General features: G+C 43.8%; 4 protein-coding genes across 6 annotated transcripts; 2 read left to right on the forward strand and 2 right to left on the reverse strand.

The window, feature by feature from the left end:
• Positions 1-278: 278 nt before the first annotated feature.
• On the forward strand, positions 279-2,219 carry LOC128297660 (uncharacterized). Its single transcript, XM_053033339.1, has 4 exons — positions 279-377; positions 438-1,435; positions 1,946-2,016; positions 2,110-2,219. The coding sequence occupies exons 1-3, from the start codon at positions 362-364 to the stop codon at positions 1,976-1,978; spliced, it is 1,047 nt and encodes a 348-aa protein (XP_052889299.1). The 5' UTR covers positions 279-361; the 3' UTR covers positions 1,979-2,016; positions 2,110-2,219.
• On the reverse strand, positions 1,479-5,563 carry LOC128297662 (uncharacterized). Of its 3 annotated transcripts, none has more exons than XM_053033343.1 (4): positions 5,541-5,563; positions 2,832-3,341; positions 2,135-2,399; positions 1,479-2,060 (listed from the first exon to the last, which is right to left on the reverse strand). In XM_053033343.1, the coding sequence occupies exons 2-4, from the start codon at positions 3,130-3,132 to the stop codon at positions 1,952-1,954; spliced, it is 675 nt and encodes a 224-aa protein (XP_052889303.1). In that variant the 5' UTR covers positions 3,133-3,341; positions 5,541-5,563; the 3' UTR covers positions 1,479-1,951. The 3 variants fall into 3 exon arrangements, with proteins under 3 accessions (XP_052889303.1, XP_052889302.1, XP_052889304.1); XM_053033342.1 differs by lacking the exon at positions 5,541-5,563 and adding an exon at positions 3,422-3,603; XM_053033344.1 differs by lacking the exon at positions 5,541-5,563 and adding an exon at positions 3,507-3,553.
• LOC128297661 (uncharacterized) lies at positions 5,227-7,352 on the forward strand. The gene has a single exon (XM_053033340.1). It carries the CDS (start codon positions 5,346-5,348, stop codon positions 6,309-6,311), a length of 966 nt encoding a protein of 321 aa, XP_052889300.1. The 5' UTR covers positions 5,227-5,345; the 3' UTR covers positions 6,312-7,352.
• Positions 7,353-7,741: 389 nt separating this feature from the next.
• LOC128305507 (PAN2-PAN3 deadenylation complex catalytic subunit PAN2) lies at positions 7,742-13,339 on the reverse strand. The gene is made up of 5 exons (XM_053042989.1): positions 13,093-13,339; positions 10,500-13,005; positions 10,196-10,434; positions 8,037-9,186; positions 7,742-7,945 (listed from the first exon to the last, which is right to left on the reverse strand). The coding sequence occupies exons 1-4, from the start codon at positions 13,160-13,162 to the stop codon at positions 8,039-8,041; spliced, it is 3,963 nt and encodes a 1,320-aa protein (XP_052898949.1). The 5' UTR covers positions 13,163-13,339; the 3' UTR covers positions 7,742-7,945; positions 8,037-8,038.
• Positions 13,340-15,029: the final 1,690 nt, after the last annotated feature.

The raw sequence follows: 15,029 nt of genomic DNA on the forward strand, positions 1-15,029 counted from the left end.
TGTTTTATATGACAAAAAAATTATTTCCGACCATTCTTTATCTTTTTTTGTTTAGAATTTGTGCTCTAAACTAGCTCAGCTGCCAAATTTCCAAAAATCGCGAATCTCCGAATTCGCGTATCTCGGGAACTGCCTGTACATCACGAGCAAAGAAGAATGAAGGCCGTAAGCAGTGTATCGCGGGAGCTACCTGTTCCTGGTAGTTGGGTAATTAAATGACGCTTTTAGAACAACTGCTGTCAATTCAACGCTTAGCACAGTTTTTCTTTCAAACAAAACCCATCAGTGGACTCGGTTGATCCGTTGAGGAAATGTGCTTTTATATCATAGCAATCCTGTTTACTTCCCTGCGTATACTGGAATGTCCTATCGGAAGAGTAAGTGGCACCGTACCTGTTGCTAGAAACGGTTTCATTTGTGTGTTTGTTCACTTTCAGCTACAATGCACAACAGTCGCTCATGCCCTCAAACTCCGGCTCCACGAAAGGATGGCCCACGGTTTCCCATGTCTGCAGCAATACTTGAAACTCCCTCTATTATGAGCACGTTTCGCCAGCCAGAGCAAAAAATTAGCGATGCAAACATTATTGAACCACCTCCAAAGCAGTTCGTTTTGTCGTTTGCGTCGAACGAATCGTTTCGTTCGCTGAATGAAAGCATAACATTTGCCGACAACAGTTCATTTTATCAGCCTGCTTCCAGACAGAATGTTAACACATCACAAGCTTTAAACGGTTCTTTTCTGGATTGTAGCTTTGCTTCAAACTACACTCCGTCATCATCCTTGCTAAAGCGGAAAGTTCCATTGGCTAACTCTACCAGCAACAATGTGAATACAAACAGAACATATGTGAGACCCTCCTCATCCAACACGGCATCAGGATTGAAAAGCTTTCATCGCACTGGTGCGTCTGCCGGTCTGAACGATTCGTTTCACTCCTACACTGATAATTTATCATACGAAAAACCAAGACATCCAGCAGAGTGTGATCCATGGAAGTACAGCAAACCTGCAAACATTTCAAAAGGATCCGCAACATCCAACCCAGAGGTTACTGTCAGTGCACTGGAAGCAAAAGCTTCTCTTCACATCGTTTCAGGAACGATTGAACACCTTCAGAAGACAATTCGTGAACAAAGCAAACTTCCGTTGCTACTAGAAACCGTCGCCAACGTAATAAGCATTAAGCCTGGCACAAGAAAGAAGGAGAAAGTTATTCTTTTGCGCCATCGGAACCAAGGACCCGTTATGCAGGGTATTTTCTACGAGATTGACATGGATTTGGCTCCCCTAGCACCAGGTGATTTGGTTCGCTGTGTCGGACGGCTTCAAACTATCGGAAGCCGGTTGCAGATACTAAAAATCGGTCGAACAACGGAACAGTACAATCGAGCAATCTTGCGATTGCAAACGGTCAGTGCATTCGCTACGAAGGTGAGACGCTAAAAAAAATATAGCATATGAACATCAGTTTATGTTCATTTTGTTTTACTATTAATATATTTCATACGGGCACGATGGAAACATTTTCTAGTAGTGGAAAAACAAACATAATAATTTGTACTGATGCAATATTAATGCAAAAAATGGAACTTAAAAATTAAACCCGAACACTATTCTGATTGCAATTAATGCAAGGTTAATGAATTAATTTTCGCTTTCCCTACAATATCCACAATACGTATTAGTAATTTCGTCAGACATCGAACGAAAAACGGGAAAGCTTACAACTGTTAGTAAAGGTAAAATTATTCTAAAATAAATACAATATGATGCTGCCCATTTTGTGCATAAAGCGCGTATAAAGTCTGTCGAAAACGAATACAAAGAATGAGCCGGAATGCGAAAGAGCAGAATTCAAGCCTCCTTTTTCATATTAGCACAATTCGAGGCACTTTTCGGAAGTATTGAAGATAGTTTTGCGCGTTCCGTTCCTTATCCTAGCTGCGCTTACTCATTGATGAAAAGGGCGATTAAAAATCCAACCACTCCGCTTAGTAGCGCCGTTACGTAGGGTAAGTGAAATCGTCGTTCCTTACTGGTAGGTCCACCACGATAACTACAATATGTACAAAGATGCAACTAATTAGCTATTTTTAATATTCCAGACCCAGTGGTATATAAAATTCTTACCGTTTCTTGGAAGCGGAGAATGGAGTCGGCGGATTCACTCCTGGAATGCTGCTATCCAGATAGATGATGTACCAGGTGAAGGATGAAAGCAGCAACCCAAAAGCCACTGCATACAGTGTGTGGGATGCATTTGCAATGTGTTGTACAACATACTCCATGTTCCAAGCAAAAGTTGGCAGCTTTAGGTGGGTGCAGCGATCTAAGAAATTTTGCCACACATTGTCTGCCACTACGGAAACTCTGGATCCGATCGATCGATATGATGCTGTATGTTAATGTAAGACGAATAAGGAAGAACGTTTAGAGTTTTAAGTTGTTTTCATCTTTTTTTTCAGAAGTGAAAATGTGATTCAATCGAATTACCGAACGAAACACAACCGTGCAATAATCACGCTTGTTCAATGTGGTTATTTATAAAGACCAGATTAACTGACTACTGGTGCTGGTTGTGGTGATGGGGAAACTGATGATTTCATCAAACCCTCTCGAATGCCCTCACGAAACGGTCGGAACACACTGCCACGCATTTGACCAATGCAAACAAACAAATCTCGCGACGGAAGGCCGCAAGAGAAGAAGGTGTACAAGCATGGCAACGGTCGGACATCTCGTGTGTAAATAGTTTCCAAATCACCACATACAAACCACAATTACGTATGGAAATGAGGGAACCCTTTTTTCCCACACCTATACCAACCTAGCTCGAAGGACGGAAGTAGATATTTGATGGAAACCGCAAGCGTTGTGGCGATGGCGAGCAATATTAGCGTTTGTTTCGTATCGATGGCATTTTTCTGTTCTTCGGACCTTGCTCTCTGTTCACTCGTTTCACCCTTCAGGTCGGACAGCTCCATATCGGACCCGTTGAACGAAAGCCTTCTGGGACGCTGCAGATTTGTACCATTCATACCTTTGCCGTACCAATGCGTAGCTCCTGCGGGCATGTCGACCATCCCGTTACCATTTGCTGGATCCTTCTCGTGTAACGAAGAAGACATGTTTTTGATTTATCACTCCCGAAAGATGTAATCGTCTAACTGGGTCACAAACGAGTGCACTGGACGGAACAAAATTCGTGACTCGCATACATACGCACACACGGTGCGATGCGGCCTGTGCTGTGAATGCGCTTGCGTGGGTGAGCCGTGTTTATGTTGGTGGTGCATTAGCTGAATTAAAGTGCACCTACACAATTTTTAGCGGTTCCCTGTGAAGGACAGATGAGCGGTATGGGGTAATCTCACGTAAACTTTTTCTAGTTTCAGGTAATGTTTAATAACAACGCACTATGTAACGGGATCGATGCAGTTCGGCAAATGAGAAACAAATGGGCCAAAGTTGTAGAAAACTCGTTACTACAACGTATCTTTACCGTAACCTTTAGAATGACGACGCAGATGAGTTATGCGTTAAATCCCACACAGTTGCAAGCTGTAAGTTTTGTACACGCGAAATATACTCCTGCACACAGACGCTATACGGCAAAAAACAACGCGATGCGCCAGGTAAATAAAGCCCTTTTCTTCTCCCTTCCTTCCCTTCTTCTATTGTTTTTTTTTTCAAATCGATTCCTCATGCTTATAACTATCGCTTCAATACTTTACTGCACTATGGGTAAACACTGAAGCAAGTGATAGACATGGGAGCAGTTCGAAAATTATGAAATATATTAACTTAATCTAGATTTGTTCTTGTGTCTCTCCAAAAACTTTGTAAATATCAATAAAGGTTCGATTTTATTGAATTGATTGTTTAAATAGTGAATTTGAATTCCTTTTAGTTCCTTTTCAGTTTCTGTATTATGGTACAAACAATGCATTAAAATTAGCATCAACATTTAATTCATGATTTATTTCTATCTTCTACTGCACTAACGAATAAAGAAAGTTGACCTTCGTGTGCCAATTCAAACTCTCAACAGAACAAAAGGACAAAGATAGGAGCAAAAAGATAGGGAGTTACTAGACCATCCGCGGTGACGTATCCATATTTATCCATATCCATAGTTTAGTTATCGCTCCTACTCCGTCGAGGAGTGCCTCGCTACAGCTTCGACGATGAGTTGCGGTTATCATTTGAACTCTTACGCACCTAGATACCGTCCAATCTCCGATGAGGGTTTTCTTTCTGAAGGGTGAAGGGAAATAAAACTAGAATTCCATCTGGAATCCTTAAAAATGACTCCATTTTCGGATACCATATTCCTTTGTCCACCTGGATGACCTGGACTGGGTCGCCCGGTACCGTTGTTGTTGTTTGTTATTTTTATAGAGACTTTGAGCAGGGCAGCTACATTCGCCTCTTTTCCCGGTACCGTTCTAAATGGAAAATATATTCAATAAAATTCATGATATGATAAAAAGACCACAATGGAATTGAAAAATTTGGTTAGTAACTTTTTTTCACTTATCATCCAAGTTTCGGCTAGCTGCCACAGAACTGTACCAGCAACGAGTAAACTTTTTTGAGAGATTCTTTATTGCTCAATAAACGAAATGTAATTTAGGTTCCAATCCGTTCTAAAAAAAAAGTTGTAACTAATTTATGACCGATGTACCTACACAGTGCGCCGCCGTTCTGCAACGATGACGTTCACTGTTTGGCGCGTTATTTACTTTGTTAGGAAAACATGTGTGCGCTTGTTTTCTTTCGCCAGAATGCCGTTTTCGTATAACAATCAGTTAGTAGATGGCCAATAGATGGGAGAGTGGAATTTTCGATTGTGCTGTGATATTTTTCATTATGCTTACAGTATAAATTCACGCATTGTTCCAAAAAACAAATCTATTAAAATACAATCGTCAACAGCGGTTTACTTTGCGCATGCCTAGCTGTTGCTTTACCATGTGCCGTCGGGCGTATCGTGACGAGGAAAACATTTCCCCATAGAGAGGAAAAGCATGTTGCGCTCGTCCACAAACAAAGCTGCTTCTTTCCGAGCGAACGGAAAGAGCAACGCTGACCTGCTGATATAGTGGTGCAACCACCTGTATGTACGACGCGTCGATTCCCTTGTTGAGGAAAAAAAGAACGATTCCTTCGCGCGACCGAGGCATATCGCGACCTTCCCTGAAGGCCGAAGGAGCAATAGTAACAATCACTCTCTTATCAGTTGCGAACCGATATCGATTTTTAGTGCGGACGTGGGATCGATTGCAGCGCTGAGTTTACTGCTGCATAGAACCTCCCATACCTCGATGGAACCAGCAGAATGTCGACCGCGTACAAACACCTGTACTCGTGTATAACGTTTTTAATTTTCATTTTCGTGCTTAACTTCTATAAAAATCGTGTCCAAGTGAATCGCGAACGTGCCGCGGCTAAGCTGAAACGGGTCGGAACACTCAGCAGACCGCCAGCAGCATACGATGGCATTGGGGAAGAGTATTACTTAGATTTTGCCTACCTGGATTTGGACGATAGTGAGCGGGATTGGCAGTGGGATCGATCCAAGCAGTACCCAGGCCGGTGTCTCGATGTGGAGGTATTCTTTGTATTCTCACCGAAGACAGCCACCCGACGCAGAGTGTTTGATGGACCGGAAGGACTGCACTACAGGAGTACGGTGTTGGGCGAGCGGGACAAAAAGAAGGATCTAGATCAAACGGACACCGCAGGATCTAACTCGTCCATCTACATGTTCCTTTCGGTGCTGGTTGTTTTGCTGCTTGCGGCCGGTGTCGATATCGCAAAGCATCTTACCGGAACGGGCGACAGCACCGCGAAAGCAGACGCCCAACGTCGCCTGTCGTTGCAAAACTATCAGGCATTGATAAGGGAAAAACAGAAGCAATTCCGTATGATGAAACAACACTACTCGCAACCATCGATGAGTGTGCAGCGGTCCATCGATGAGTCAGTCGTACCGTTTGTGGGAACGTTTACACGTATGGACGAAAGCGCCGCACTATCGTCAACGATGTCACTATCGGGAAAACCAGTTCCGGCGCCATTACTGAGACGGCAATCAGTCCCAACACTAATGCGTGGGCAGGTAATGCTAACGGGAGCAGGAAGCACATTCACTGCCGGTCCAAATGTAGCACCCTTTGGACGTCGAACATCGGTGGATTCATTCTGGGATGTGGATCACGTCGGAAAAGTGACCGGTTCCACGGTCAGTAATGGATCGCCACCGGAAGTGCGAAGACGTGTCCGGATGCTACATCGTCATTAGAACGGAAGCGGGAACCAACCACTAAACCCCACCTCCCCCCGTTTGGATTTTAGATGTTTTAATAGTGATGTAAGATTCGTACAAGATGAATTCTGATGAACTATTCGATGTGATCTCTTGTGTATAAGATTTTAGAGCTTAAGCTCGTTGACTGTACTCTTAAGATAGTATCAAGCCCCAATAGCTACACTGCAGGTACAATCGAGCAAGGACAGTTTAGTCGCTAAGAGAAAAAAACAGAATCTATTTCAGAACCTATTTTCATAGTTTTAACAGGCTCTCAACTATCGCTAAAGATAACATATTTGTGGGATAACGCGTTGAAAACTAATAATCGAGTAAACCAATGAGTAAACGCACTGTTACATTGCATGAGATTAAAAAAGAACCAAGCGGTATGTGGTTGTAAGAGGAGATATGATAGCATGAACAGGAATGAAAAAAGAAAATTCCGCACTCTTATTTGCACATAAGCTACATTTGACGTGAACTGCAAACCTACCGTTAAGGTTAAATGTATACATAATTAGCAAAACTGAACTGAAAATTTTGATTTAATTAATTTTGAAAAAAAGTTCTGTACTTTTTATTAAAAGTAAGGAATAATCGCTACTATTGCGGTGGATTCTTTAGATGGAGTCAACACAACAGCAGGGCAAATGAAAAGAACACTCAGTCCAGAGGCTGAGAAGTCTTTAGTGCGTGGCTGTATTTGGATGGGATGGAATGAAGCGTGATTGCTGGACATCGGCGCACAACTTTGTTACACTCCTGCAGTCCACAACAAAAGAGTTGTAAAAGGTTTGGTAAGGAGATAATAGTGTCCAACATATTGATCAACTCACAATTGCTTGGTGACAGCGTTCGGTGTGTCGTTTGTAACTGTTGATGGGAACGATCCAGATGGCGTTCTGGAAAGTTGCTAGAAATGGACTCAGCTACACATAGTGAATAAGTCATGACAAAGGAATTTGTCAATGTCACGCGTGTTACCGACATGATCATATCAGTCCTGCGAGAAAGATATCATTAGAAATGGTTTAAACATGTATTATATATATATATATATATATATATATATATATATATATATATATATATATATATATATATATATATATATATATATATATATATATATATATATATATATATATATATATCATCCTACACCGTATCACTTTCATTACAATCGAAATCAAATGTAATTATTGTACCGTCCTGTTTGCTACTTAAACTATTCGTATCACGTTCCGGTGTTTCATAGTGTCGACACACATTTAAAGCACACAAAAGTGCATTGCCCTTAACGTAACAACGATGCCAGATGAAACTATATTTGAATAGAAAGATTTTAAATTCCGTTACATAATATTTAATGTCGCAAAAAGAACCATGTGTCGTAGTAAATTACCGCAAAAAAGGAGAATGTAGTAGACGCTTTGTAATTCTACAAAAAAATTGTTTTATTGGTAGCATTTTACAGCGTTATTCTATACACACAACAACGGGTTTCATAATCTCAACAAATGCTCCCGGACACGTGCATCATCCTGCAGTAAAGCAACATCTCTGTTCAAATGCATTCGTCTATGCTTTGTTCTTAATCTGTATTCTGTGTTCTGCACCAGTGTCTTTTGCAAGTAACGAAAAAAAAAAAAACAAAGAAACAAAGATGATACATGTGAATAAAAAAGGCTACTTTCACTAATGGCCCTCACTTACCCTTAGTCAGGCACCTTCCACTGCAGTTTCTTTCCCGTTTCGTACAGCGTCGAAAGGGCGTGCGTAAATTCATCCTTTTCCAACAGCCGCAGATAGTGTTTGTAAAGGTGTAGCGCGGTCCGCGCGTCTTCGATGGAATCGTGCGTTTCCGACTGTATCTTAATACCGAGAAACTGCCATGCCAGAAAGCGCAACGACACCATACGATGATGGGGCAGATGGAACAGATGCACCGTATCGACGACCTGTGCCGGTGGGACAATGATGTTGATAACGCGAAAGTCGTTCCGTAACCCGTGCCCCACAAACTTCACACCACTGTCAACGAGAAAGCGCAACTTCTGGTACGAATTCTTCAACGTGGTTAACCGTTTGTTGCTAAAGTTGGCATCCAAATCGCCCGGTTTGATGCCGGAAAACTTAGTCAGATAGTCTACGACCTGTTCCTGCGTCGAAATATAGTCATCCATAAACGGTACACCTTCATAATCACCCTGACCCCGAATGCACGTTATTCTCGCAACGCTCATGTGGCTCGGTTTCACGGTAGACATTTTACCATCGGATCGAATTTCGCTCTCCTCCGGATTGAGTGTTACGAATTCCGCATCCATTGCGACCAGATCACCAGCCTGGAAACATTCGTTGAGCCCTAGCGGTTTAAACAAAATGGTGGATTCCGTATCCCTGTCCGGCTGTTTGTCATCCGCGTCATCTTTACCCATCGTATCGGTAACATCATCTTCCGGCGCTCGTCCACTACCATCTTCCGTGGTTTCCTCTTCGTACAGATCAGTCGTGAAAGGATTTACATACTGCGTTAGCTGCTCGCTGTTAAAACCCAATCCTAAGCGACACTGTTCTTCGGCCAGAACGCTACTGGTGTAGAACAGAACGCAGGGTACTTTCCAGTCTAGTGTAAACCATACAGCTTCCTGCACCGGTACAGGGGAAATGCTAAAATCGTTGAAAATGTACCATCCTCCCATTGGGTTGGAATCTCCCGGTTGCTTTAGTTCCTGATAGCAGGCCGGGACGTGAATCAGAGACACAAGGTTACGCTGGGAACCATCATTGATGTAACAAACCACTGCGGACAGGTTGTAGGCTTTTGTGATTGTTTGTACCCGGACAGGATCGTCCGAAGGATCTGAAACAAGAAAAGTAAAATAATACGCATTAAATAGAGCACCCTAGAAACAGCCATGCATGCGAAATGTTCCTTACAAATACACCTAATACCAGGGACTTTGGCAGATATTTGTTTTTATTTTTTATACTAGAACGGCAGGACCTATATCTTGGAGATGTTTAGGTTAGGAAAAAATCCTATATATTTTTGGTAGATCACTTAAGCGATTGTTATCTCGTAAAACGTCACTCATACAATATTTGTATGAGATATTCTATATTATAGCTCCAAAATATCCTTTGTCTAAACCAGGCGTCTCCAAACTGCGGCCCACGAGAGCCTCCAGCCTCTGTGTAAATGGTCCGCAAGTTAAGTTTTAAGCAGCCCCAGCTAACCAATGCATCCCGTGGGATAAAGGTGGTGGACCAAACTTTGGAGACCCCTGGTCTAAAAGTTCAGCATTAATCATGTTAGTGGTCGCCCAGTAGCGATCATTAAACAGTGTTAAACCATTTGCCAGCACTAACGGCCCGAAAGTTTCTACTGTACATCTAGCGGGACTGGAAAGCCTTAAAATAAGTGAAAAGCTTTTCAATGCATCAACAGGACTACTTGAAGCGAATGAGCTTGGAACATGCTATAACAGTGTCCCATTGGTCATTACACATTATAATTGATTGATACATTACAGTTACTGATTGATTACAAATTGTATAATAGATAGATTCATATTTGAGCTGAACAATATTAGTTTCAAAGATAAATATGAAGCTATATTAATTTAAGTTAATACATTAAATAGTCTACCTTAGACATAGATCAAGTATAACGCATAACACCGTCCCGTCTTACATGCTCAGAGAGAATTTGTGGAATTTTTAGCGACGAGCATTAGAAAAAAGGACCTTTTTGAAGAATGAAAACTACATTGCTAATTTGTTTATCTTGCCCTACCTTCTAAAGCCATCTAAATGAAGGAGAACTGTACTAACCGAAACTAACGCTTTGAAATGAATTTGAATCATACCATTTGCGGTGATTTTCTCCTTTCCTTCCGCATCCGGTGGTGTTTCGTGATCTGCTGTAACGTTCTGCGCTACCGGCTCACCGTTCGAAGCGGTTCGTAACGAGCTAATGTCAAGGTTCTGCTGTTCGTCGAGTGACATCTGGAAGCTGAGCGGGAACCAAGACTTTTGCATACCATGTGTCGCAGCAGCCGATGTAGAAGCGGGCGTAGCGGTCGATATGACACAAGGAGAAGATTTCCTTAAATCGCACAAAGAATATGATAAAATGGACGGAAAAACTTTGTACAGTAACAGCAAACATACCTTGGGTGCGCGAAATGACAATCGACACGTGAACAGTTCGTTCCATAACGGCACATTTTTGTGCCCGTACCGGACCCATTGAACGTTACCGTTGATTGATCGCCGGTTGCCCCGGGCGCGTTCGTTGTACCCTGCGCTGTCTGACTGGGTGAAGATTGTGCACCTGCCGATCGAGTCATTTGACGCTTCAAATATTCCAGCTCTTTTTCGTTGTCCAGACCGCAGTTGATAGAAAGTATTGCTGGCAAATCGGTTACGCGTGATTTTTGATTCGTCGGAGTAAACTTGTTGCACGTTTCGCACCAGGCAGGTGTTGTTTTTTCCACCCCTAGTGAGTGTTTTAAAATAGTCCCAAATGTTCCTTCGACGTTGTTGGTGGTTGCCGTTGGGTAGAGTAAGCTGCAAACGAGCAACACATTGTCCTTCACGCGCGTCGTATTGCATTTGTTGCATCGGTGAGTCGTTTGTTGCTGCGTACCGAATAAACGTCCAATTTCCGATTCCTCCTGTACCGAGTTTCCAGCTGCTGTTTGCGGTTGACTCGTGGCCGTTGATGTCCCGTTGCCTAAGTTGAGAATTTGAAACCGTTGCACGCTATCCTGCTCCAACGCGTGGTGCTGTGAATGTTGACCGTGCTCGTAAAAATGCATCGTTTCATTCTTCTTCATCGCCTCGAGCAGCTCGGAGTGGATCTGGTGGAGTACGAACCGATTCCAGTTCTGTATCAAACTGATCAAATTCACATTCGCACTATTGGACGAAAGGATCAGCCCGAGGGCAGCTGCTTCCGGTACGGTGCGAAAGGAGCGCAGAAAATTGCTCGCCTGGCAAGGCGAACTGGAGCTTCCCACGTTGAGCATATGGAACAGGAAGCCAAGTTCACACGATAGGCAAAATTCCTTCGTGCAACAGTGTGCCAGGATGGCTTTATGCAGCGGAATGATAAAGTACAGTACCTGTAGCATCGCGTTGCAGTACGCATTCGGGAGATTTGCTTCGAGCCCTACAAAGCCCGTCTGGTTGTAATGCTCAAAGTCAAAATCCTGCGTGCCGAGTTTACTATATTTTACCTCCACTTTACGATATCGGCGTGGCACTAGCTTTATGCCCTGCTGTTCCGAACCGGTACCACCTTTAGTGGCAGCGGATCCATGGGTTGCGGATGTCGCCGAACCGGTGGCCAAAGTTCCATTCGAACCGTCCAGCAGATAGGGAATTTGATTGCGCAAGCCCGTTCTCGGATTTGGTGCGTAGCCGATCGGGCCCTGCATCTTCATTGTACCGATTACCACCGGTTCGATCGCTTTCGCTCGCCAATGTTCGTACGTATTCATCCACGGTGGCCAATCGCTGAGCCAACGGTCTCCAGTTGTCAGATGTGGCAGCAACACCGACGACAGTGGGAAATTTGTGTCCGTAATCGGTACAAATGGTGTCGCCGGTTCAATCGTGTCTGCAAACTCAGTGTCGCGTGAGTACGGATTAAACTGCAACGTTGGTGTGTTTATTTTTGCTGCCGAAATTAAGTTTATGTGACCGGATTGATCACCGAACGCCATCGCCTGGCTGGTGCCACTAATGTCGAAGGAGAGACATTGTGAACCGCTGGTATTGATCTGGAACATACAAACGCGCGGTTCGCTCAGTTCGACCGTGTCCACGAGCTGGAGTTGTCCCTGCGGTGATACCACGGCTAACCGGGAGTAGTGCGAAGGCAGGAAGCGCAGTAGCTGAGGTTCTACCAACACCTGAATGGGTGAAACCAATCGCAGCATGCGCATATCGTATACCATCAGGAAGCGATCGATCGTAAGGTTACCCTGGCGACCGCTTAGCCCACACGATATAAGGTAGTTTCCTTGCACGTCGAAATCTGACAAACTGCCGGAGTGTGTTGAGAGTTCGTGCTCGATCGCAAGGCTGTTCGGATCGAGCAGCGTTATCTTCCCGTAAGCATCACCGGCACAAAGATACCGGGAATGGCGCCGCAAGATAGCACATCCATTCACACCTGCAACAACACTGGTCAGTTCGGCTGCCGTAGCGATGTCAAGCTCGATCAGATCGCTCTGATGGCCTCCCATCAGCAGGCGGGCGGGTGCGTGCTCGATCATACATACCATATCTACCATCCGTTCCGATCTAAATGTAAATTTCGGCAAACCTCGACGAATCTGATGTCTTAAGGTGGTCGGTGTGAGTGCTAGAATGCCCGAATCGATTGTCGCTATCTGCCGTACGACTTCGTTCGCGTGTACCTGAAACGAGGTGTACTTTTGCATCGCGCTGCCGAAGTACGACGTTACGTGACCTCCTTGGTTGCCCATCCAGATCAGTTCCTCCTGCGTATCGAAACATACGGTGGACACGCCGTATCGATCGCCTCCATCTGCCAAGATCATACCGTGCTCGATGAACTCTGCCTCGGAGGAACCGATGTTGAATGCACCGTATTCTGCCGCATCCGGAAACTCCTGGACCACACCATTCGGATCGTTCTCGTACACTTTTCATGCGAAGGAACAGAAAATAGAAGGATGTAAATATTACTATTGCACACAGTTACGTGAGTGGGGTAATTTGCAATATTTACTTGTCAGCGTAATGATGTCTTCAGCGCGTGGATTACCGGGATCACCACCGGACATGTAGACGTAGTCCATCTTCCGGAAGTTTTAAGCACTTTCTCGCAACCCCTGTTGGTCATACGCTCATGCACTTTCAGCGTTGCACCTTCCTTTGCAGACCGCCTACGTGTAAAATCAGCGGCATCGAGCAACCCACTTTCTTCTTCTGCTACGGAGTGCGAACCGGATGATGACAACCAAACACCAACAATGCCAACTGTTGCTTCCTTCCAGTTATCCCCTTCCCCACTCCAGCGAATCGCGGACAGCGCTGTACACAACACTTGTGAGATGGCCTCGTTCTGGCGGGCAACAAAGACGCGGTTGCGACGATGCGCGGATTAACGGTATCGCTTTGTTTTCTTATTCGTCGTTTTAGCGCCCTCTGTTCCTGTCCCACTCTGGCTTGTTTTTAGGCCGTGGGGATTTATGCACCGTCGGGTTTATTACTGCGTGCCGCCTGCGAGGGTCTGCCAATTTTGTTTGGAAAGGAAATGTAAACAACACGAATACGAGTTCACGGTGACGAAGCGATTGTTGTGACAGACGACGAAAACGCAGAACTGTTCGCCAGCACTGTTCTCAATCGAAACTTTTACAAAATACCATCACTCATTAGCAGTTTCGTGCATTCGTTGAACACTGGCAACCATTCACAAATAGAGCAAATTAATCTGCTTTCCAGTAGGAATTGTTTATACCCGAACAGAGCGTTGTACTAAAAGAGATGTGCTAAAACGCGAATGAGAAATTTGACACATGGCTTCACATTGGTCGCGCGCCGCCAGAATACGGTCATCAGTAATTTACTTTACTTATTTCTTTACATACTATTATTTCCTCTAGTAAGACATTGTGTTCAGGCGAGAAAGATTTGACACTACGAAGTAGGCGCGTAGTTGTCAACAGGCTTTTTGTATGGATTTTGAGAACACGCGCGATGCTCTCATGTGAACATCCAAAGTAGTGAAATATGAGCATCTGACACTGTCATTGGATTTAAATTAATTGAAGGATGTTATCGCGGGAACGTTGAGCTTGTTATCCTGCTGTTCATTAAAAGCTCCATCGGGCAGTTCGTTAAGACTATCGTTCTAGCCGATGAGGCCGCCATCGCGTAGGGTCGTTTTACTCCTATGTGAACACATCTTGATGATTCTGAAATATGTTCATGATATTCCCTTCTTCTTAGCCTTAGCGAGTATTAAGTATGCAGGATGAGAGTGTGTGTCGTGTTTCAGCTCCATATACATTACCAGTTCCATTTTCTATGTGTAGGATATCTTGTGTAGTTCGTGTGTGTTGATTGATGGTGGTTTTGGACAAATTTCAAACTTTCAAGGTCGAATTATCCGATCCGATGAATGCAGTATCGACTACGGTTTTTATTTAATTTTATAGCTACGGAGTGGATTCATGAATCCACTCGGAAATTCTGTTAGACAGTTGCTGGTTCTATTGTTCGTTATTTCGATTTTTTGTAATTATGTTTTCTGTAGTAGTGTTTTATGAGCAGACGATCTAAAACGTCAGGAGTTCAACGAGGAAAAATCCAAATTCATGTTGACACAGCAAGTGGCTCTGCCAAAATTTACCGACTTGTGCAAGGATAACGTACAGATAGGTGATCGCACTTTCGAAGTCATCCAAAATTTCACCTATCTTGGGTAAAAGATCAGCCCCGACAACAGCATGAATATTGAGATATGCACCAAGGTACTGTCTGTCAACTGGTCTTTCTACAATATGGGGAAACTTCTTCTCTCAACGAAATTCTACTCAAAACACTTGTCACGGCGAACGAAGCTAAAACTATATAGAACTTATATCGTTCTGGTACCCCGGTACAATTATGCTCCATGGAGCGGCCCTGAAACGGTGGCATAGTGTGGTAGCGGCAGCG

Source organism: Anopheles moucheti, chromosome 2 (assembly GCF_943734755.1).
Source record: "Anopheles moucheti chromosome 2, idAnoMoucSN_F20_07, whole genome shotgun sequence".
Classification (NCBI taxonomy): Eukaryota; Metazoa; Arthropoda; class Insecta; order Diptera; family Culicidae; genus Anopheles; species Anopheles moucheti.

What these genes read in the sequence shown, in the direction of transcription:
- LOC128297660 (XM_053033339.1), top strand. An exon ending in TCAGTGCATTCGCTACGAAG is followed by an intron (nt 1,436 to 1,945) that starts GTGAGACGCTAA and finishes TCCTTATCCTAG; the next exon opens with CTGCGCTTACTCATTGATGA.
- LOC128297661 (XM_053033340.1), top strand. Translation starts at nt 5,346, where the DNA reads ATGTCGACCGCGTACAAACACCTGTACTCGTGTATAACGTTTTTAATT.
- LOC128297662 (XM_053033343.1), bottom strand. Translation starts at nt 3,132, where the DNA reads ATGTCTTCTTCGTTACACGAGAAGGATCCAGCAAATGGTAACGGGATG. An exon ending in ACTTCCGTCCTTCGAGCTAG is followed by an intron (nt 2,400 to 2,831) that starts GTTGGTATAGGT and finishes ATTAACATACAG; the next exon opens with CATCATATCGATCGATCGGA. An exon ending in TTCTCCGCTTCCAAGAAACG is followed by an intron (nt 2,061 to 2,134) that starts GTAAGAATTTTA and finishes TACATATTGTAG; the next exon opens with TTATCGTGGTGGACCTACCA.
- LOC128305507 (XM_053042989.1), bottom strand. Translation starts at nt 13,162, where the DNA reads ATGGACTACGTCTACATGTCCGGTGGTGATCCCGGTAATCCACGCGCT. An exon ending in TGTCATTTCGCGCACCCAAG is followed by an intron (nt 10,435 to 10,499) that starts GTATGTTTGCTG and finishes GTGCGATTTAAG; the next exon opens with GAAATCTTCTCCTTGTGTCA. An exon ending in GGAGAAAATCACCGCAAATG is followed by an intron (nt 9,187 to 10,195) that starts GTATGATTCAAA and finishes TTCTTGTTTCAG; the next exon opens with ATCCTTCGGACGATCCTGTC.